This window comes from Pelecanus crispus (genome assembly GCF_030463565.1).
Source record: "Pelecanus crispus isolate bPelCri1 chromosome 30 unlocalized genomic scaffold, bPelCri1.pri SUPER_30_unloc_2, whole genome shotgun sequence".
Taxonomy (NCBI): Eukaryota; Metazoa; Chordata; class Aves; order Pelecaniformes; family Pelecanidae; genus Pelecanus; species Pelecanus crispus.
The window spans coordinates 21,202-42,816 of record NW_027461235.1 but is presented as its reverse complement, the minus strand read 5'-3'; the positions used below and the strand labels follow the sequence as shown (position 1 = coordinate 42,816).

The following is a 21,615-nucleotide window of genomic DNA, read 5'->3' as shown; positions in this document are numbered from 1 at the left end:
GCCCCCGTATAGATGCTTTCAGCACTGTATGGAGGCTCATGGCCCCCTATAGATGCTCCCAGTCCCTACAGGGATGGTCCCGGCCCCGTATGGAGGCTCTCAGTCCCATATAGATGCTTGTGGCCCCATATGGCGGCTCGTGGCCCCGTACGGTGGCTCTCAGTCCCATATAGATGCTTGTGGCCCCATATAGAGGCTCGTGGCCCCACACAGATGCTTGTGGCCCCCTATAGAGGCTCATGGCCCCATATGGTGGCTCGTGGCCCCGTATAGATGCTCTCAGTCCCATATAGATGCTTGTGGCCCCCTATAGAGGCTCGTGGCCCCGTATGGTGGCTTGTGGCCCCGTATAGACGCTCTCAGTCCCATATAGATGCTCGTGGCCCCATATAGATGCCCTGAGTCCCGGTCAGGCTGCTCCTGGTCCCATAGGGACATTCCAGCCGCCCCGGCGGGGGGGGTCAGTGGCCCAGGGGAGGTGGTTGGTAGCCCCAAGGAAGGGGTCAGTGGCCCGGGGGGTGGCTGGTGGCCCCGGGGGGTGGCTGGTGGCCCCGGGGGGGGTGTCGGTGGCCCCAGGGGGGGGCCCCCGTCCTCGCTCACAGCTCCTCCTTCTCGACGGCGCCGGAGAAGATCCGCGCGAAACGCCGGAGCTGCCGGGCGGCCGAGTGCGACTCCTCCTGCAGCCGGCGGTTGTTCTGCCGCAGGTTGGCCACCTCCGCCTGCAGCACCACCTTGTCCTGCTTCTCCTGGGGGGAGACGGGGGGGGACGCAGGATCAGAGGAGAGAAGCAGCCGGTCGCTGAGGTTGGAGAAGGCCTTCAAGGTCATGGGATCATCCAACCGTTGAGGTTGGAAAAGGCCTTCAAGGTCATGGGATCATCCAACTGTTGAGGTTGGAAAAGGCCTTCAAGATCCTGGAATCCTTAAATCATGATCATAAAATCATTGAATCGTTTAGGTTGGAAAAGGCCTTCAAGATCACGGGATCATCCAACCACTGAGGTTGGAAAAGGCCTTCAAGATCATGGAATCATCAAATTGTTTGGGTTGGAAAAGGCCTTCAAGATCATGGAATCCTTAAATCATGATCATAAAATCATCGAATGGTTTAGGCTGGAAAAGGCCTTCAAGATCATGGAATCATCAAATTGTTTGGGTTGGAAAAGGCCTTCAAGATCATGGGATCATCCAACCGTTGAGGTTGGAAAAGGCCTTCAAGATCATGGGATCATCAAATCGTGATCATAGAATCATTGAATCATTTGGGTTGGAAAAGACCTTGAAGATCATAGACTCATCGAATCATGATCATAAAACCATCCAATCGTTGGGGTTGGAAAAGGCCTTGAAGATCATCCAGCCCAACATCAACCCAATGCTCCCAAGGCCACCACTCAACCCATTAAGGGCAGAGTCGGAATTCCATGTTTCCTGCCTTGGGGGCTGGGTTATTTATAATGAAAGTCAAACCAGGAATCACTGAGGTTGGAAAGGATCCCTAAGATCATCAGCCCAACGTCACCCAACACCCCCATGGCCACCAAACCATGTCCCAGTGCCACCTCTGCCTGTTTTTGAGCCCCTCCAGGGCTGGGGACTCCCCCACCTCTCTGGGCAGCCTGTTCCAATGCTTGGCCACTCTTTCCATGAAGGAATTTCCCCCAATATCCAACCTAACCCTCCCCTGGCGCAGCTTGAGCCCATTTCCTCTCGTCCCATTGCTGTTCCTTGGGAGAGGAGCCCAACCCCCCCTCCCTGCCCCCTCCTTTTGGGGAGCTGTGGGGAGCGATGAGGGCTCCCCTCAGCCCCCTCTTCTCCAGGCTGAACACCCCCAGCCCCCTCAGCCGCTCCCCACCAGCCCTGTGCTCCAGACCCTTCCCCAGCTCCGCTGCCCTTCCCTGGACACGCTCCAGCACCGAGGCACGATCCCTGCCCTGCTCCCGCTGGCCACGCTACCCCTGACACAAGCCAGGATGCTGTTGGCCACCTTGGCCACGCTGCTGGCCCACGTTCCGCCGCTGTCGCCCAACACCCCCAGCCCCTTTTCGGCCGGGCAGCTTTCCAGCCGCTCTTCCCCAAGCCCAGAGCGCTGCATTTGGGGGTCCCACCCCGACCCCCCCATGGCTGAGCGGGCTCCATTTTGGGGGTCCCACCCCGACCCCCCCACGGCTGAGTGGGCTCCGTTTTGGGGGGTCCCACCCCAACCCCCCCGGCTGAGCGGGCCTCTGTTTCGGGGGTCCCACCCTGAACCCCCCCAGCTGAGCGGACTCTGTTTTGGGGGGTCCCACCCTGACCCCCCCACAGCTGAGCGGGCTCTGTTTTGGGGGTCCCACCCCCATGGCTGAGCAGCCTCTGTTTTAGGGGGTCCCACCCCGACCCCCCAGGCTGAGCGGGCTCTGTTTTGGGGGGCCCCACCCCCACCCCCCCGGCTGAGTGGGCTCCCTTTTGGGGGTCCCACCCCGACCCCCCCCCATGGCTGAGCGGGCTCTGTTTTGGGGGTCCCACCCCGACCCCCCCCATGGCTGAGCGGGCTCCGTTTTGGGGGGTCCCACCCCGACCCCCCCGGCTGAGCAGGCTCCATGTTGGGGGTCCCACCCCGACCCCCCCATGGCTGAGTGGGCTCTGTTTTGGGGGGTCCCACCCCTACCCCCCCCAGCTGAGTGGGCTCTGTTTTGAGGGGTCCCACCCCGCCCCCCCCGGCTGAGCGGGCTCTGTTTTGGGGGGGTCCCACCCCGACCCCCCCGGCTGAGCGGGCTCTGTTTTGGGGGTCCCGACCCCCCCTTACCTTCTGCAGGTCGCTGTGGAGCTGCTTCAGCATGGCCTCCAGCTGGGACACCTTCCCCGGCAGGTCTAACGGGGGGGCCTGGCTGCGGGGGGACAGACGGACGGCGTTGGGGGGACGCGGGGAACCCCGAAGCGTCGCGCGTGTCCCCCCCCAAACCCACAGCCGAGAGGGGGGACAGGTCCCCAAGGTGCCCCCCGCCTCCCCCAGCCCCACAGCAGAGGGGGACCCCGGGGTCCCCCCCCCGAGCCCTGAAGGGGACAAACGGACCCCGGGATCCCCCCCCAAGCACCGAGGGGGACAAACAGACTCTGGGGTCCCCCCCTCGACCACAGGGGGGGACAAACGGACCCCATGGTCCCCCCCCAAGCACCAAAGGGGACAAACGGACCCCAGGGTGTCCCCCCCAAGCGCCGAGGGGGACAAACGGACCCCGGGGTTCCCCCCAAAGCACCGAGGGGGACAAACGGACCCGGGGTTCCCCCCCCCAAGCGCCGAGGGGGACAAACGGACCCCGGGGTCCCCCCCCCAAGCGCCGAGGGGGACAAACAGACCCCGGGGTCCCCCCCCGAGCGCCGAGGGGGACAAACGGACCCCATGGTCCCCCCCCCAAGCGCCGAGGGGGACAAACGGACCCCGGGGTCCCCCCCCGAGTGCCGAGGGGGACAAACGGACCCCGGGGTCCCCCCCCTCGACCACAGAGGGGGACAAACGGACCCCGGGGTCCCCCCCGAGCGCCGAGGGGGACAAACGGACCCCGGGGCCCCCCTCCTAAGCACTGAGAGGGACAAATGGACCCTGGGATCCCCCCCGAGCACTGAGGGGGACAAACGGACCCCAGGGTCCCCCCCCCTTGACCACAGAGGGGGACAAACGGACCCTAGGGACCCCCCCCTGAGCACCGACGGGGACAAACAGACCCCAGGTCCCCCCCAAGCGCCGAGGGGGACAAACGGACCCCAGGGTCCCCCCCCCGAGCGCCAAGGGGGACAAACGGACCCCGGGTCCCCCCCCCGAGCCCCGAGGGGGACAAACGGACCCCGGGTCCCCCCCCCAATTCCCCCCCCCCAAGCCCCGTACCTGAGGGGGGGACCCCCCCCGCGGCGTCGGCTGCCTCTCGGGGGGCGCGGGGGGGTCGGGGCTCAGCGCCGAATCGGTGAGGGAGAAGAGGGAGACGGCTCTCTGCACTGCGAAGGCAGCTGCCGCCTCAGCACCCGCCCTCGCCAGCCCCCACCCCCAAAAAAAAGGGGGTGCAGGGGTGGACGAGACAGGGTTGGGGGTGGTTTTTTTTTGGGGGGGGGGGGGTGGGGGGTGGGGGGTGTCAGTGGGGGGCGGCAGCCCTACCTTCGTAAGCTTTGGCGGCGTTCACCAAGCTGGACCACTCCAAACCGGCCGCCGTATCCGGCAGCGGCATCATCCCGGGATCGATCCGGCGCAGCGGGGGCTTATCCCGCGCCTCGGCCAGGGACAGCTCGGAAGCGGAGATGGTGGCTGCGGTGACAAAGGCGCCATCAGGCCACGCGACAACCCCCCCCATCCCCCCCCCCAAAAAAAAAATCCGCACCCCACCGCTGCGCCGTGTCGGTTTTTTCGCCCCCAACTCACATTTCTTTTCGGGGAGGCTGCCGTTGGCAGCGGGGTGCTGCCGGCGGCTGGGCAGGGTGCTGGAGGGGTAAACACCGGCGAAGAGGGCGTCGGTATCCAGGGACGCCGCGCCGGCAGCGTATCCGGCGTCCCGCCGCCCGCCCGCAGAGGCTTTCGTCCGACAGCGTCCGCTGCAGACCTTTTTGCGGGGACTGGGGGGGGGGGAAGAAAAAAAAAAAAAAATTAAAATTAAAATTAAAATAAAGTCCTGCAGCATTGGACGCCCCCCATGCACCTGCTTTTTGGGGTCCCACAGCATTCACCCCCCCAGCACCTGCTTTTTGGGGTCCCTCAGTCTTGGACCACCCGCCAGCAACCTGCTTTTTGGGGTTCCGCAGCATTGGACTCCCCATGCACCTGCTTTTTGGGGTCCTGCAGCCTTGGACCACCCCCCAGCACCTGCTTTTTGGGGTCCTGCAGCATTGGACTCCCCATGCACCTGCTTTTTGGGGTCCCGCAGCATTCTCCCCCCACCCAGCACCTACTTTTGGGGTCCTGCAGCATTGGACCCCCCCCAGCACCTACTTTTTGGGGTCCCTCAGCCTTGGGCCCTGCCCAGCACCTGCTTTTTTGGGGTCCCTCAGCCTTGGACCACCCCCAGCACCTACTTTTTGGGGTCCTGCAGCATTGGACCACCCCCCAGCACCTACTTTTTGGGGTCCTACAGCCTCGGACCACCCCCCAGCACCTACTTTTTGGGGTCTCGCAGCATTGTCTCCCCCCAGCATCTACTTTTTGCAGTCCCTCAGCCTTGACCCCCCCCCAGCACCTACTTTTTGGGGTCCCTCAGCCTTGGACCACCCCCCAGCACCTACTTTTTGGGGTCCTGCAGCATTGGACCCCCCCCCAGCACCTACTTTTTGGGGTTCCACAGCATTCTCCCCCCCTCCAGCACCTTTTTGGGGTCCTGCAGCCTCAGACCACCCCTCAGCACCTACTTTTTGGGGTCCTGCAGCCTTGGACCACCCCCCCAGCACCTGCTTTTTAGGGTCCTGCAGCATTGGACTCCCCATGCACCTGCTTTTTGGCGTCCCGCAGCATTCTCCCCCCACCCAGCACCTGCTTTTTGGGGTCCTGCAGCATTGGACCCCCCCCCAGCACCTACTTTTTGGGGTCCCTCAGCCTTGGACCCACCCCCAGCACCTACTTTTTGGGGTCCTGCAGCCTTGGACAACCCCCATGCACCTACTTTTTTGGGGTCCCTCAGCCTTGGACCACCCCCCAGCACCTGCTTTTTGGGGGTCTCGCAGCATTCTCCCCCCCTCCAGCACCTTTTTGGGGGTCCTGCAGCCTTGGACCACCCCTCAGCACCTACTTTTTGGGGTCCTGCAGCCTTGGACCACCCCCCAGCACCTGCTTTTTGGGGTCCTGCAGCATTGGACTCCCCATGCACCTGCTTTTTGGGGTCCCGCAGCATTCTCCCCCCACCCAGCACCTGCTTTTTGGGGTCCTGCAGTACTGGACCCCCCCCAGCACCTACTTTTTGGGGTCCCTCAGCCTTGGACCACCCCCAGCACCTGCTTTTTGTGGTCCCTCAGCCTTGGACCACCCCCAGCACCTACTTTTTGGGGTCCCTCAGCCTTGGACCACCCCCCAGCACCTACTTTTTGGGGTCCCTCAGCCTTGGACCACCCCCAGCACCTGCTTTTTGGGGTCCCTCAGCCTTGGACCACCCCCAGCACCTGCTTTTTGGGGTCCCTCAGCCTTGGACCACCCCCAGCACCTACTTTTTGGGGTCCCTCAGCCTTGGACCACCCCCAGCACCTACTTTTTGGGGTCCTACAGCCTTGGACCACCCCCCAGCACCTACTTTTTGGGGTCCTGCAGCCTTGGACCACCCCCCAGCACCTGCTTTTTGGGGTCCTGCAGCCTTGGACCACCCCCCAGCACCTACTTTTTGGGGTCCTGCAGCCTTGGACCACCACCAAATTAAACCGGGGTGACCGCCCCGCGCCGGCAGCAGGAGGGTCCCCCCCGCCGCCCCGTGCCAAGCCGGATCCCGGCTCACCCCGTCCCCTCTCCGGCTCCGGAGCGGCGCTGTCCATGATGATGAGTTTTTTAAGATCATCCTCGATGGTGGATTTGTAGTTTTTGCGGGGAGAGCGCAAGTCCCGCAGCGACGCCCGTAGCCGCGGTTGCCCGAAGACGTTCTTGGTGTTGGCGTCCACCTGCCTGTCGCGACGGGAAGGGGGGTGGGGGGGAGTTTGTGGGGAGACTGTGCCGGCGACAGCCCCCCCTCCCCCAACGGCGGGATGGTTTTTGGGGTGTCCAAGGCTCCGTGCCCACCCCCGGCAGAGCCACAGAGTCCCCTGGGAGGGGGTCCTGCAGCATTGACCCCCCCTGCACCTGCTTTTTGGGGTCCCTCAGCTTGGACCACCCCCCCAGCACCTGCTTTTTGGGGTCTCGCAGCATTGTCCCCCCCCCAGCACCTACTTTTGGGGGTCCTGCAGCATTCTCCCCCCCCCCCAGCACCTACTTTTTGGGGTCCCACAGTACTGGACCACCCCCCAGCACCTGCTTTTTGGGGTCCCTCAGTCTTGGACCCCCCCCAGCACCTACTTTTTGGGGCCTCGCAGCATTGTGCCCCCCCAGCATCTACTTTTGGGGTCCCGCAGCACTGGACCCCCCCCCAGCATCTGCTTTTTGGGGTCCCACAGTACTGGACCCCCCCCCAGCACCTACTTTTTGGGGTCCCACAGTACTGGACCACCCCCCAGCACCTACTTTTTGGGGTCCTGCAGTACTGGACCCCCCCAGCACCTACTTTTTGGGGTTCTGCAGCCTCAGACCACCCCCCAGCACCTACTTTTTGGGGTCTCACAGCCTCAGGCCACCCCCCAGCACCTACTTTTTGGGGTCTCGCAGCATTGGACCCCCCCAGCATCTACTTTTTGGGGTCCCGCAGCATGGGACCACCCCCCCAGCACCTACTTTTTGGGGTCCCACAGTACTGGACCACCCCCCAGCACCTACTTTTTGGGGTCCTGCAGTACTGGACCCCCCCAGCACCTACTTTTTGGGGTTCTGCAGCCTCAGACCACCCCCCAGCACCTACTTTTTGGGGTCTCACAGCCTCAGACCACCCCCCAGCACCTACTTTTTGGGGTCTCGCAGCATTGGACCCCCCCAGCATCTACTTTTTGGGGTCCTGCAGCATTGGACCACCCCCCAGCACCTGCTTTTTGGGGTCCTGCAGTACTGGACCCCCCCCAGCACCTACTTTTTGGGGTCCCGCAGCCTTGGACCCCCCTCCAGCACCTACTTTTTGGGGTCCGGGGGGTCGTCGGCGCGTTTCCAGCCCGTGGCGTGTTTGTTCCTCACCGTCTGCTTGGAGAAGAAGGATTTGGGGACCGAAGCGGAGAGCTGGGCTGAGGCGTGGGGGGGCCGGGGGGCTTCGGCCGAGGGGGTTTTGTAGCCGGGGTAGCCCAGCCGCGAATTCGAGCTGCTGGGGAAGACAAGCCAGGCTCACCGCGGGGAAAGGGGTGCCGGCATCGCCCCCCCCCCCCCCCCCAAAAAGCTGGGGTCCTCCCTGGGGACGCGGCACCTTCCCTGGGTTGGGGGGGCCGCCCCACTCACCTGGGCTGCTTGAAGGGGTCGGGGCTGCCGCCGGGGGTCCCCGAAGGCGCGGGGGGTCCCCGCTTTGTGCCGGTAGCCTTTACCCTGGCTGCCGGCGCTGACGGTGGGGGATGGTTCCCTCTTGTCGCCAGGACGGACGCCGTCATCCTGCAAACCGGCGTAGGACGCCGGCGGGGTTTTGGGGACCTTGTCCCTCTGCGGCGCCGGGCGGGGGGGCTTGGGGCCAGCCCCCGCCGGGCTGCAGGCGTAGAGCGCGGTGTCGATGCCGCTGTCGCTAGAACCGCCTTTGGAGAAGGGATCCGGTTCGGTTTCGACGGGCTCGGGAACGTCGAACCAGCGCTCATCGCTGTGGCTGCTGGAGGCGTTGCTGGAGAGCGTGTTGCTGCTGGAGTGGCTCGAGTACGGCGCGTCACCCTGCCGGGACAGCCGCGGGCCCTGCCCATCACCCTGGCGTCTGGGCTTCCCGGGGGAAAGGGGGGAAAAAGGGAAAAGGGGGGAAAAAGGGAAAGAGAAGGGGGGAAAAAGGGAAAGAGAAGGGGGGAGGAGAAAAGGGGGGAAAAAGGGAAAGAGAAGGGGGGAAAAAGGGAAAGAGAAGGGGGGAGGAGAAAAAGGAGGGAGAAAAAGGAGGGAGAAAAAGGAGGGAGAAAAAGGAGGGAGAAAAAGAGAAAATGGGGGAAGGGGGCAACCCCGGGCTTGCTCCAGGGAATTCCGAGCCCCTCCGGGTGCCAGAGGTGCCGCAGCGAGGGGGGGGCTCACCTTGGAGTGCCGGTTGGGAGAGTCCTTGCCCGTGGGCTCCTGCCTGCCGGATCGCTTGCCCCCCGCCGCTCCCCGGCAACCTGGACTGCGCCGGCACGTGCCACAGCGGCTCTGCAACGAGTCCGCGGCCGGCGGTGTCAGCGCAGGGGTCACCCTCGCCCCCCAAACGCCCGGCGGGGCGTCCCCCGGCTCCGCCGGCCTTCTCCTACCCGGTTTGTGCCGCTCCATGGTGCTCTCGTGGCTACTGAGCCCCCCGGACGAGGAGTCGCCGCTGGAGGGGCCGTTGTGGCCGGCGTGCGGCTCGAAGGGGCAATGGCGGCCGCTGTGAGGCCGCGTACCTGCGAAAGGCGGGGGCGGGTTGAGCTCCTATCCCAAAATCCCGACGTTTCTCCTCGATTTTGCACCCTTGGGAGCCCAGAGGGTCCCCGCGGCCGTCACCCACCTCTCCGGGGAGGGTTTGTAGCGAGCGTAGGCTGTGCCGGCGCTGCCCGGCGCGGAGAAGCTGCCGGAAGGTTGCCGGTACGGCTGCGCCCTCTCCGCTCCTGCCGGCGAGGAGGAGGAGGAGGAGGTGGGATGCGGCGTTTCGGGAAAGCTGACCGGCCTGGTTCCACCGATACATGCAGGGAGAAGCGGAAAAATATGGAATTATCCCAGCTCCTGCCCACGCTTCCGGAGCGGGCGAGGCCGGCGGCTGCTGGCCGGGAGCCGGATTCGCGTTGGGGCGTGCGGAGGAGCCGCGACCTGCGGCCGGCCCGCGCTCGCCCGCTGTCCCCGTCCCCATCCCGCCCTCCTCCCCGTCTCCATCCTCATCCTCATCCCCATCCCGGTACCTCACCTCTTGCCGTGCAGGGGTTGCGGCTCCCGGTAGGGCACGGCGGGCTGCTTGCTCGACCGGCCGATTGCTGGCCCGTGGCTGAGCGGCAGCGGCTCGGCCCATTTAGCCGTCGGAGCCGTGTTGTGCGAGGCCGGCCCGCTCCACTGCCAGCCGGCGTTGCTCCGGTACGGCGGGCGGTAGCCGGACGGCAAATTCTCCGTCTCTCCCTTCGGCTCCGCGCTGCTCATCTCCAAGGATTCGGCCCAGCCCCTGCGAAGCCAGCGGTGATTGGCGCTTACGGCGCATGAAATCGGCAGCGCTCGGCGCTCGTGGCACCCGCGAAGCCGGCAGCGCTCGGTGCTCACGGCAGCGCTCGGCGCTCACGGCACGCGAAGCCGGCAGCACTTGGCGCTCACGGCAGCGCTCGGCACTCATGGCACACGAAGCCGGCAGCACTCGGCGCTCACAGCACGCGAAGCCGGCAGCACTCGGCGCTCACAGCACCGCAAAACTGGCAGCACTCGGCGCTCGTGGCACCACAAAGCTGGCAGCGCTCAGCGCTCGTGGCACACGAAGCCGGCAGCACTCGGCACTCACGGCAGCGCTCGGCACTCACGGCACGTGAAGCCGGCAGCGCTCGGCGCTCATGGCAGCGCTCGGCGCTCATGGCACGCGAAGCTGGCAGCGCTTGGTGCTCATGGCACGCGAAGCTGGCAGCGCTCAGTGCTCATGGCACGCGAAGCTGGCAGCGCTCAGTGCTCATGGCACGCGAAGCCGGCAGCACTCGGCACTCACGGCAGCACTCGGCACTCACGGCACGTGAAGCCGGCAGCGCTCGGCGCTCATGGCAGCGCTCGGCGCTCATGGCACGCGAAGCTGGCAGCGCTTGGTGCTCATGGCATGCGAAGCCGGCAGCGCTCGGCGCTCACGGCAGCGCTCGGTGCTTGCGGCACACAAAGCCGGCAGCACTCGGCGCTCACAGCACGCGAAGCCGGCAGCGCTTGGCGCTCGCAGCACTGCAAAGCTGGCAGCGCTCGGCGCTCATGGCAGCGCTCGGCGCTCGTGGCACCACAAAGCTGGCAGCGCTCAGCGCTCGTGGCACACGAAGCCGGCAGCACTCGGCACTCACGGCAGCGCTCGGCGCTCACGGCACGTGAAGCCGGCAGCGCTCGGCGCTCATGGCAGCACTCGGCGCTCATGGCAGCACTCGGCGCTCATGGCACGCGAAGCCGGCAGCGCTCGGTGCTCATGGCACGCAAAGCTGGCAGCACTCGGCGCTCACGGCAGCGCTCGGTGCTTGCGGCACGCGAAGCCGGCAGCACTCGGCGCTCACAGCACGCGAAGCCAGCAGCGCTTGGCGCTCGCAGCACTGCAAAGCTGGCAGCGCTCGGCGCTCATGGCAGCGCTCGGCGCTCGTGGCACCACAAAGCTGGCAGCGCTCAGCGCTCATGGCACACAAAGCCGGCAGCACTCGGCACTCACGGCAGCGCTCGGCACTCACGGCACGTGAAGCCGGCAGCGCTCGGCGCTCATGGCAGCGCTCGGCGCTCATGGCACGCGAAGCCGGCAGCGCTCGGTGCTCATGGCACGCGAAGCCGGCAGCGCTCGGCGCTCACGGCAGCGCTCGGCGCTTGCGGCACGCAAAGCCAGCAGCACTCGGCGCTTGTGGCAGCGCTTGGCGCTCGCGGCAGCGCTCGGCGCTCGCGGCACGCGAAGCCGGCAGCACTCGGTGCTCATGGCACGCGAAGCCGGCAGCGCTCGGCGCTCGCGGCAGTGCTCGGCGCTTGCGGCACGCGAAGCCAGCAGCACTCGGTGCTCATGGCACGCGAAGCTGGCCGGTGCCACCGACACCAGCACCTGGCAGGGCTTTAGCCCAAACCACCCCGTCCCCCGGCAAAGCAACATCCTCCCCCGACTATTTAATTACTGTTTAACGATTAATTAATTGCAGCAGCGGTCTCGCCTCCCCGCCCGGCACGTGGACGTGACCGACGTCGCCACGCACGGCGGGGAAGCGGGATGCCCCAACCCAAAATCCGGCCGCCCCCGTCCCCCCAAAACCTGCCGGGGAGGGGTCTGCAAGCCGGCCTTCCCCAAAAAAGGGCGTGAACCCCACCGGCGGGCCAGGGCATTGCGTTAAGCGACAGAAAGGGGATATTCTCCAAAGCCTGGAGACTTCGCCCGCCGTTAATTAGCTTTAATTAGGCTTTGCGAGCCCGCGGCAGGGATGGGAGGGTCCCTGCGGTGAGGTTTGCCCACCGGACCCCCGCCGCCGGCTTCGCTCTCGAAAGTTTTGGGGGGAAAGCCGGGCGCGCAGGGGGGACGTCGCCGTCGGCCGCCGCTTACCTGCGAGGCGCTCCGTCCTCGTGGGGCGGGATGATGACGACCTTGACCGTGACGGAGGTGCGGAGCAGGTCGATCATCTGGTCGTGGGTGAGGGTGACCACGGCTACTTTGCAAATCTCCACCAGCCGGCTGCCCTGCCGCAGGCCGGCCTGCCAGGCGAAGCCGTAATCCTCCACCTCGGCTACCGTGCCGTCGTACTTGACGTGGAAACCCAGCTGACCCAGCCCGTTCCTCCTCAAGGTCATGTCCACCGTCTCGCAGCCGTCCGTCATCACCTGGGGCCGCGGGAAAGGACGGGGGAGGGGATGGCGGGGAAGGGGCTCGCACCACCCCCCGCCCCAAATCCTCCCCGCCTCACCCCGCCGCCGGCCCCTTCCCCGTTGACGTCCCCCACCACCCCGCGGGGGCTTTTTTCCCCCGCCGCCTTCCCCAAACCCCAGCTCTCCTCGGCGTCGGAATGCGCCTCGAGCACGTCCTCGGCGTTTAAGTAGGACCTACGCAAACTACCGGGGGCGAGGGGGTGTCAAGGCTGCACAAAGTCTTTTTGGTTTTTTTTTTGGAGGCTGGCTCACCTTCAGCCTCTGCACGATCTCCTTGATGTCCTCGGGGCCGCCCTCGGCCGCCCGGATGAAGACGTGATCTCCTCGGCCGTAGAAGATCTTGACGGTGGAAGCGTCGGCGGTCCAGCCGATGACGTCCCCGCAGAAGCAGTTGAAGACCACCTCCTTGGCGCCGAGGTCGAGCAGGACGACGAATTCGTTGGAGATTCCCAAGGCGCAAGCGATTTCGGCTCCCCGGGCGAAATCCTGAGCGGAGACGCGCCAGGCAATGGCCCCCGCGCTGTGCTGCTCGGCCCCGGCTCGGGCTTTCGTCTTCTCCTTCTTCTTGGAAGCCAGCGAGATGAGGTTGAACTTCCCAGCGGAATCGACGGGCGTGTTGGTGACGCAGTTTTCGGCCAGATCCTTCAGGTATTCCTGCCGGGTTCGCGTGGCCATGGTGTGAAATTTGTCCGATTTGTGAGCGGCGTTCTCCGCGTTGATCACCTTGGCCAGCAAGAAATCTCGGAAGACGTCGGATTTGCGGAAGGTGACGCCGCTGGGGATGGGGGGTCCGAAGGGGGGGACGTCTTTGGACCTGGTGACGGCCACGCTTGGGGGACGGAGAGGGGAAGAGGTTACGGTTACACGGTGTTGGTGGAATCACGGGATCGTTTGGGGTCGGAAAAGACCTTTAGGATCGCCAAGTCCGAGCGTAAAGCCGCCGCTGAACCGCGTCCCACCGCGGCTCCGTGTCCCTTAAACCCCTCCGGGGACGGTGACTCCGCCGCGTCCCCGGGCAGCCGCTTCCAGTGCCCGACAAGGCTTTGGGCGCAGGAATGCTTCCCCGGATCCAAGCCAAACCTCCCCCGGCTGCTCCTCACGGGACCTGCTCTCCAAACCCTGGCATTCCTAATTCCTAATGCCATTCCCACTGCCATTTCCATTCCCATTGCCGTTTCCATTCCTAATGCCATTCCCATTTCCATTCCTAACGCCATTCCCATTTCCATTCCTAACGCCATTCCCATTCCTAATGCCATTCCCAATCCTGTTCCCATTCATAATCCCATTCCTACTGCCATTTCCATTCCTAATTCCATTCCCATTGCCATTCCTAATCCCATTCCTACTGCCATCCCCATTCCCATTCCCAATGCCATTCCCATTCCCAATGCCATTCCCATTCCCAACGCCATTCCCACTGCCATCTCCATTCCCCTATTCCCACTCCCACTCCCCTATTCCCACTCCCCTAGTCCCACTCCCCACTCCCCTAGTCCCACTCCTCTATTCCCACTCCCATTCCCCTGTTCCCACTCCCCACTCCCCTAGTCCCACTCCCCCTCCCCTATTCCCACTCCCCAATTCCCACTGCCCATTCCCCTATTCCCACTGCCCACTCCCCTATTCCCACTGCCCTACTCCCCTATTCCCACTGCCCTACTCCCACTGCCCACTCCCCTATTCCCACTCCCCACTCCCCAATTCCCACTCCCCACTCCCCAATTCCCACTCCCCACTCCCCACTCCCCAATTCCCACTCCCCAATTCCCGATTCCCTAACACCACGCCCCGGGGACCCCCGCTTCCGACCGGCCGCCAACAGGATTTAACCCCCTGCGGCCGCATTCCGATGCCCCGGCCGCTCTCAGGAGCCGGAAGCACGGGAGAAACCCTGCGCCCCAACGCCTGCAGCCGGATCCCGAATCCGCAGCCCCTCACCTATAGCAGACGCCGTCGGAGCAGGGATTGTGGGCTCGGACGATGATGAAGACGTGCTGGAAATGGGAGCGGATGTTTTGGGGGGTGAAGGGCAAAGCGCCGGGCTCTTGGAAAATGATGGTGACGATGTCGTTCCCGATGTGCCTCTTCCTCAGCAGCTGGAAACGACACAAGGGATGGCTGAATCCCGGATGGATGGATGGGCCCCAAAGCGCCGTGCTCGTGCGGGAAGGGGGACAGCCCCCCCAAATCCGCAGCGGTGGGGGGTATCCCAGGGGCGGGGGGCTTACCTGCTGCCGGTTGTTGGGGGTGTAGGGAAGCATGGTGGAGACGTGGAACATGATTTCGTAATCCTGGTAGGTGGTGTAGAGGGAGTGGGTGCCGGTGGAGTCGGCTGCGGGGCAGGGGGGGGAGGCAGGCGGTCAAGTGGGTTTTGGGGGTGCGTCCGCGTGTCCGTCCCGCCCCCCCCCTCGCCGCCAGCGGGACCCCGCGGCACTCACTCTTGGTGTCGAGCTGCGCCGCATACTTGCTGAAAGCTTTCAGGCAAACCTTCTCCCCCAGGAGGGAGAGGAACTCCTCGAAAGGCGGCCCGGCCTCCTCGTTGTTGTACATCTCCTCCTCCGAGCTCTGCCCGGCTTTGCAGTACAGGATGCCCACCTTGTGCCTGCGGCAGAGCTGGGGGAACCGCGGCGCGGGGGTCAGCCCCGGCCCGCTGCCGCCGCCAACGACGGGACCCCGGCTCCGGCTCCCCCTCTGCAGCCGACGGGACCCCGGCTCCGCTTCCCCCTCCGATGGGACCCCGGCTCCGCTTCCCCCTCCGCTGCCGATGGGACCCCGGCTCCGTCTCCCCCTCCGCTGCCGATGGGACCCCGGCTCCGTCTCCCCCTCCGACACCGATGGGACCCTGGCTCCATCTCCCCCTCCAATGGGACCCCGGCTCCACTTCCCCCTCTGCAGCCGCAGCCAACGGGACCCCGGCTCCGTTTCCCCCTCCGACGGGACCCCGGCTCCGTTTCCCCCTCCGACGGGACCCCGGCTCCGTCTCCCCCTCCGCAGCTGACGGGACCCCAGCTCCGTCTCCCGCTCTGACGCCGCAGCCAACGGGACCCCGGCTCTGCTTCCCCCTCCGATGGGACCCCGGCTCCATCTCCCCCTCTGCCACCGATTGGACCCCGGCTCCGCTTCCCCCTCTGCAGCCGACGGGACCCCGGCTCCATCTCCCTCTCCGCCACCGACGGGACCCCGGCTCCCCCTCCGACGGGACCCCGGCTCCGTCTCCCCCTCCGCTGCCGATGGGACCCCGGCTCCGCTTCCCCCTCTGCAGCCGACGGGACTCCGGCTCCGCTTCCCCCTCCGATGGGACCCCGGCTCCATCTCCCCCTCCACAGCCGACGGGACCCCGGCTCCATCTCCCTCTCCGCCACCGACGGGACCCCGGCTCCCCCTCCGACGGGACCCTGGCTCCGTCTCCCCCTCCGCTGCCGATGGGACCCCGGCTCCGTCTCCCCCTCCGACACCGATGGGACCCCGGCTCCGTCTCCCCCTCCAACGGGACCCCAGCTCCGCTTCCCCTTCCAACACCGCAGCCGACGGGACCCCGGCTCCGCTTCCCCCTCCGCCGCCGCAGCCGACGGGACCCCGGCTCCATCTCCCCCTCCACAGCCAATGGGACCCCGGCTCCGCTTCCCCCTCTGCAGCCGACGGGACCCCGGCTCCATCTCCCTCTCCGCCACCGACGGGACCCCGGCTCCGCTTCCCCCTCCGATGGGACCCCGGCTCCGGCTCCCCCTCTGCTGCCGATGGGACCCTGGCTCCGTCTCCCCCTCCGACGCCGATGGGACCCCGGCTCCGCTTCCCCCTCCGATGGGACCCCGGCTCCACTTCCCCCTCCGCTGCCGATGGGACCCCGGCTCTGTCTCCCCCTCCGCTGCCGATGCGACCCCGGCTCTGTCTCCCCCTCCGACACCGATGCGACCCCGGCTCTGTCTCCCCCTCCGACACCGATGGGACCCCGGCTCCGTCTCCCCCTCCGATGGGACCCCCGGCTCCACTTCCCCCTCTGCAGCCGCAGCCAACGGGACCCCGGCTCCGTTTCCCCCTCCGACGGGACCCCGGCTCCGTCTCCCGCTCTGACGCCGCAGCCAACGGGACCCCGGCTCCGCTTCCCGCTCCGATGGGACCCCGGCTCCATCTCCCCCTCTGCCACCGATTGGACCCCGGCTCCGCTTCCCCCTCTGCAGCCGACGGGACCCCCGGCTCCGCTTCCCCCTCCGCCGCCGCAGCCGACAGGACCCCGGCTCCGCTTCCCCCTCTGCAGCCGACGGGACCCCGGCTCCATCTCCCTCTCCGCCACCGACGGGACCCCGGCTCCCCCTCTGACGGGACCCCGGCTCCGTCTCCCCCTCCGCTGCCGATGGGACCCCGGCTCCGTCTCCCCCTCCGCTGCTGATGGGACCCCGGCTCCGTCTCCCCCTCTGACGGGACCCCGGCTCCGCTTCCCCCTGCGACGGGACCCCGGCTCCGCCTCCCCCTCCCCAAATCCGCGGCTCACCCCTTGCTCGTCCAGCTTGAGGAGCTGCTCGGTGACTTTGGGCGTGCTCAGGGCCAGGCGCAGGCAGTGGATGTTGAGCTCCGGAACGACGTATTCCAGAGCATCCTTCAGCGGGAGTCCCCGCACCGTCCCGTGCTTGGTGGCAGTGGGGATGGCATCCTCCAGGATGGAGCCGCGCAGGGTGACGAGCTGGGAAAAACCAAAACGGAGCCGGGAAGAGGCGGTGCCGCACCCCGCATCCCCGCGGCACCCGCAGCCGCCGCGGGACGGATCCACGGACGCCGATTCCCGTTCCCGCTTCCGCTTTCCAAACTGGTTTTCACCCCTTCCCAGCTCCGCGGCGACGTACCTCGCTGGTCCGGAAGATGATCCTGTACTGGTACTGAGGGCCGTGGTCCTTGTGGTCCTCCAGTTTCTCCCGTTTGATGCTGACGGCCACCGGGCCCAGCTTCTCGTCCACCCCGAAATAGTTAGAGTGCTCTGCCGGAAAAAAAAACCAGGGATGGAGGAGGCACGGGGGGACGCAGAGGAGGCATGGGGGGACGCGGAGGGGGCACGGGGGGACGCGGAGGGGGCACGGGGGGACGCGGAGGGGGCGTCACCGTGCCCCTTCCTACCGGCCCGGCCCCGTAACGGGGACAGGGATGGAGCCGGGCGCACCCCGGTGACGCCCCAACCCTCCCCTGCTTCAGAAAAAGGATTTTGGGGGGTTTAAGAACAAGCTGTGCCCCCCTCCGGAGCACCGCGGGGGACACGAGGGTCAGCATCAGTGTCCCCCAGGCTCTGGGAGCAACGGGGCGAGCCTACGGACCCCCCCCGCAGCCTCCCCAAAAATACCGCCGGCGCTCCCACCTTTGCCGTGGAAATGGTCGCGGTAATAGCGAGCGCCGAGGTCCACGTGCTCGACGCTGTAGTGCTTGAGGCGGTTGGGGTTCCTCTGCAGCTCCTTGGGGACCTCCAGCACCGAAACGCCGGCGTTGGTGGGACGTACGTCGAGGGTCGGCTCCGGGAATCCCCCCTCGGCCGCCGGGATGCCGGGGGATCCCGCCGAGGCTTTGGAGAAGCTGACGTTGCGCTCGCCGCTGCCGCCGATCTCGTTGCGGAAATGGGGGCAGCTGAGGAGGAGCTCGTTGCTGGTGTTATCCCCCACGTCGTGCTCCAAATTCTCCTTGCAGTTGAGGTCCTCGGTGCTGGCGAACGCCGGATCCGATCCTCCCAACCCGCCGGCGCGAACGGTGGCGGCCGAAGCTGCCGAGGCGCCCGTGGTGGTGTTTCGCCGTTGGGCTACCACGGCTCGGTTGACGGCCACGGCGTTGAGGTCGAAGAGCATGCTCTGCACGTCGTAGTGGGCAAAGCTTTTTTGGCACACCCAGGCCTTGCCCGGCTCCGGCGCCCGCGGTTCCTCCGGCTCCCCCTCGTTTCGGCCGCTCCGGAGCTTCTTGAAGATGGATTCGCCTCCGGCATCGCCTTTGGGACACCTCCTGCGGGCTTTTTCCTTGGATTGCCCCAACGGCTCGTCCCGGGGCCCGTTCCTACCCTCCGTTTTGATCCCGGGATACGATCCCGGCGGAAAACCGGCTTCCCCGAGGCGCTCGGGAGTTCCGGCTCGCCGATCCGGCTTCTTGGTCCGAAATTCGTTGAGCATATCGAAAAAGCTCTGCTCCGAGATGCCTTGCACGTCGATGGAGGAGGTGCTGCCGTATTCACGGAAAAGCCCGGCGCCGCCCCCCAGCTTGGTCCCCCGCGGTTCCGCCGGCTCCTCCGGGTCGCACTCGCTCAGCGTCACCTCGCTGCTGCTCCGGTGTCGCAGCGGCGCCAAACCCCTCGCCGGGGAACGGGGCCACCCCTCCTGAAATTCCACGTCCTTGGATCGCCGCCGCGCCATGCGGTGAAGGGCTTTGAAGCCCGAAACGCCGGCGAGGGGCTGCTGCCCACCGGCAAAACCCCGGCAGCAAGCAGGATCCCGGCTGCCGGCTGCCTCCCGGCACGGGCTGGCGCCAGCGGCGGAGTCCTTGGCGGCGTCTCTTTTGGGGGGCCAGTCGGCGATGCGGGCGCGCACCCCCATTTTGGGCACAGCCGGCGTGGCGGGAGCCAGGCGAGGGGTTTCGCCCCCCACCGTGGGCACGCTGCCATTTTGCGCCCAAAAAGCCGGCGGGCAACCCTCAGCATCGGTGCCGTCGTGCCGGGGGGGACGGTGGGAGCTCATGGTCCGGCGACGACGGAGCCGAGCCGAGGCAGGGGGACCGGGCCGCTCATTGCCGCCGCCGCGCCAGGACGGCCTCGGTCGCCGCCGTCCGGCTGCCGGCGAGCGAATCCCCGCGACGCCCGGCTTGGCCGCGCTGCTGCCGCATGGTTCTCCTCGGCGTCGGTGCTCACGCCGGCCGCTGCCGCGTCTCCTCCCGGGCCATCCTGCAGCGGGAGCGGGGAGAGCAGAGGGTTAGCGGGAACACCGGGGGATTATTTCGGAAGGGGCTGATGGACGGGATGTCCGGCAACGGGGGCTGGTTCCGCCGACCGGCGCGGGTGGGAAGGGACCGCTAAAGGTCCAGCAAGCCCACGGGCAGGGACGCCTTCGCCCGGATCAGGTCGCTCCGAGCCCCGTCCAACCTGACCTTGAACTCTTCCAGGGATGGGGCATCTCCAACCTCTCCGGGCGAGCTGCTCCAGCGCCTCGCCGCCCTCAGCGTTAAGAAATTTCTTTCTTAGCTCCGGGCTGAATTTCCCCCTTTTTTAAGCTTCAAACCATTCCCCTTCATCCTATCCTATCCTGCTGAAAAGTCCGTCCCCACGGGCACCGGAAGGCCACCGCGGAGCCTTCTCCAGGTTGCCCAACCCCAACTCTCCAGCCCTCTGACCATCTCCGTGGCCTCCTCCGGACCTGCTCCGACAGGTCCGTGTCCTTCTCCGGGTGGGATTTCACCAGGACAGAGCGGGGAGCATCACCTCCCTCGACCTGCTGAGCACGCTTCCGCTGATGCAGCTCAGGATGCGGTTGGCATTCCGGGCTTTTCATCCACCAGTTATCATGGAATCATGGAACGCTTTGGGTGGGAAGGGCCCTTTAGAGGTGACCCAGCCCCAGCAGTGACAGGGACAGCTTTAACCAGAGCAGGGGGCTCCGAGCCCCGTCCAACCGGACCTGGGATGTTTCCAGGGATGGGGCATCTCCCACCTCCCTGGGCAACCCCTTCCAGTGCTTCACCGCCCTCGTTGTACAAAATCTCTTCCTTACATCCAGTCTAAATCAATTCTTCTTCAGTTTAAATCCATTATTCCTTGTCCTGTCCCAACAGGCCTTGCTAAAAAGCTTGCCCCCACCCTTCCTGTAGCAGGGGGGGTCTCAGCAGAGCAGAGCGGAGCAGAATCCCCTCCCTCGCCCCGCTGCCCACGCTGCTGTTGATGCAGCCCAGGACGGGGTTGGCTTTCTGGGCTGCCAGCGCACGTTGCCGGCTCGTGTCCGGCTTTTCGTCCCCCAGCACCCCCAAGTCCTTCTCGGCAGGGCTGCTCTCCATCCCTCCATCCCCCAGCCTGGACTGATAGCGGGGGTTGCCCCGTCCCCGGTGCGGGACCTTGCCCTTGGCCTTGCTGCCCCTCGTGAGGGTCACACCGGCCCACCTCTCCCGCTTGTCCGGGTCCCTTTGGGTGACATCTCGTCCTCCTGGCATGTCAACCGCACCACTCCGCTTGGTGTCATCTGCAAACGTGCCGAGGGTGCACTCGATCCCTCTATGTCATTGATGAAGATGTTGAACAGCGCCGGTCCCACCACGGACCCCTGAGGGACCCCACTTGTCACCGGTCTCCACGTGGACATCGAGCCGTCGATCCCTAAGTCCTCCTCCACTCTCCCATCCCTTCATCCCCCCCCGGCCTGTACGGATAAGCGACCCAGCTGCAAGGACCTCGCACTTGGCCTTGCGGAACCTCAGGATGTGCACGCAGGCCCGCTTCTCCAGCTCGGCCGGCATCCCGTCCCTCGGGAGCGTCCACCGCGCCGCTCGGCTTGGTGTCATCTTCCCAGCCGCTCCGTCGCAGAAGGTTGGGCAGGCGGGACTTGGGCAAAGCCATGCTGGCTGTCTCCCATCACCTCCCTGTCCTCCACGTGCCTTAGCAGAGCTTCTAGAAGGATCTTCTCACGACCTTTCCAGGCACAGCGGTGATGCCGACGGCTCAGCGCTTCCTTCCCAACCTTCTTAAAAATGGACGCGATGTTTCCCTTTCTCCAGTCTCCGGGGAATTCGCCTGCCTGCCGCGACATTCACGGAAGAACGGCTTGGCAACTCCATCAGCCTGTTCCCTCGGGACTCTGGGGTGCATCTCCTCAGGTCCCATGGCCTTTAAAAACAGGCTCTCTCGGTTGGAAGGGACCTGCACAATCATCTCATCCAACTACCCTTTCGTGTTCAAAAAACGGGCAGATGTAGCACTTCAGGACATGGTTTAGTCTAGTCTACCCTTGATTGGCTTAGAGTAGACTTGGTAGGGTAGATCAATGGTTGGACTGGATGATCTTAAAGGTCTTTTCCAACCTAAACGATTCTATGATTCTATAATTCTATACCCAACCAATTCGGGGCTGACCAAGAGTTAAAGCCTGTTAAGGGCACTGTCCGATGCTCTGATCTTATCCAGATCCCTCCACGAGGCCTCTTGTCCCTCAAGAGAGTCAACAGCACCTCCCGGTTGGGCATCGCCAGCAAACTCGCTCATGGTGCCTTCAACTCCTGCCTCCAGATGGTTGATCAGTGTATCGAACCCTCAGGAGCACCGCCAGTGACCGCTCACCAGCCGTGTGTGCCCCATACATCTGCTGAGGTTGCTCGGGCGGTCTTGACGTTGAGGTTCCTCGGGTGGCCTTGAAATACGTGGGCTTGTATCCGTTGAGG

The 21,615-nt window shown here is 65.7% G+C and overlaps 1 protein-coding gene across 1 annotated transcript; it reads right to left on the bottom strand.

The window, feature by feature from the left end:
* Window positions 1–596: 596 nt before the first annotated feature.
* LOC142596807 (signal-induced proliferation-associated 1-like protein 3) lies at window positions 597–18,935 on the bottom strand. The gene is given in 24 exon segments (XM_075727296.1): window positions 597–746; window positions 2,785–2,930; window positions 3,885–3,968; window positions 4,126–4,272; window positions 4,387–4,528; window positions 4,530–4,581; window positions 6,433–6,597; window positions 7,688–7,870; window positions 8,002–8,064; window positions 8,066–8,415; window positions 8,758–8,833; window positions 8,835–8,868; window positions 8,967–9,066; window positions 9,068–9,095; window positions 9,200–9,358; window positions 9,593–9,841; window positions 11,918–12,192; window positions 12,490–13,066; window positions 14,179–14,336; window positions 14,469–14,572; window positions 14,679–14,853; window positions 16,730–16,918; window positions 17,079–17,209; window positions 17,582–18,935. Coding segments are annotated over 24 exon segments (5,091 nt in total).
* Window positions 18,936–21,615: the final 2,680 nt, after the last annotated feature.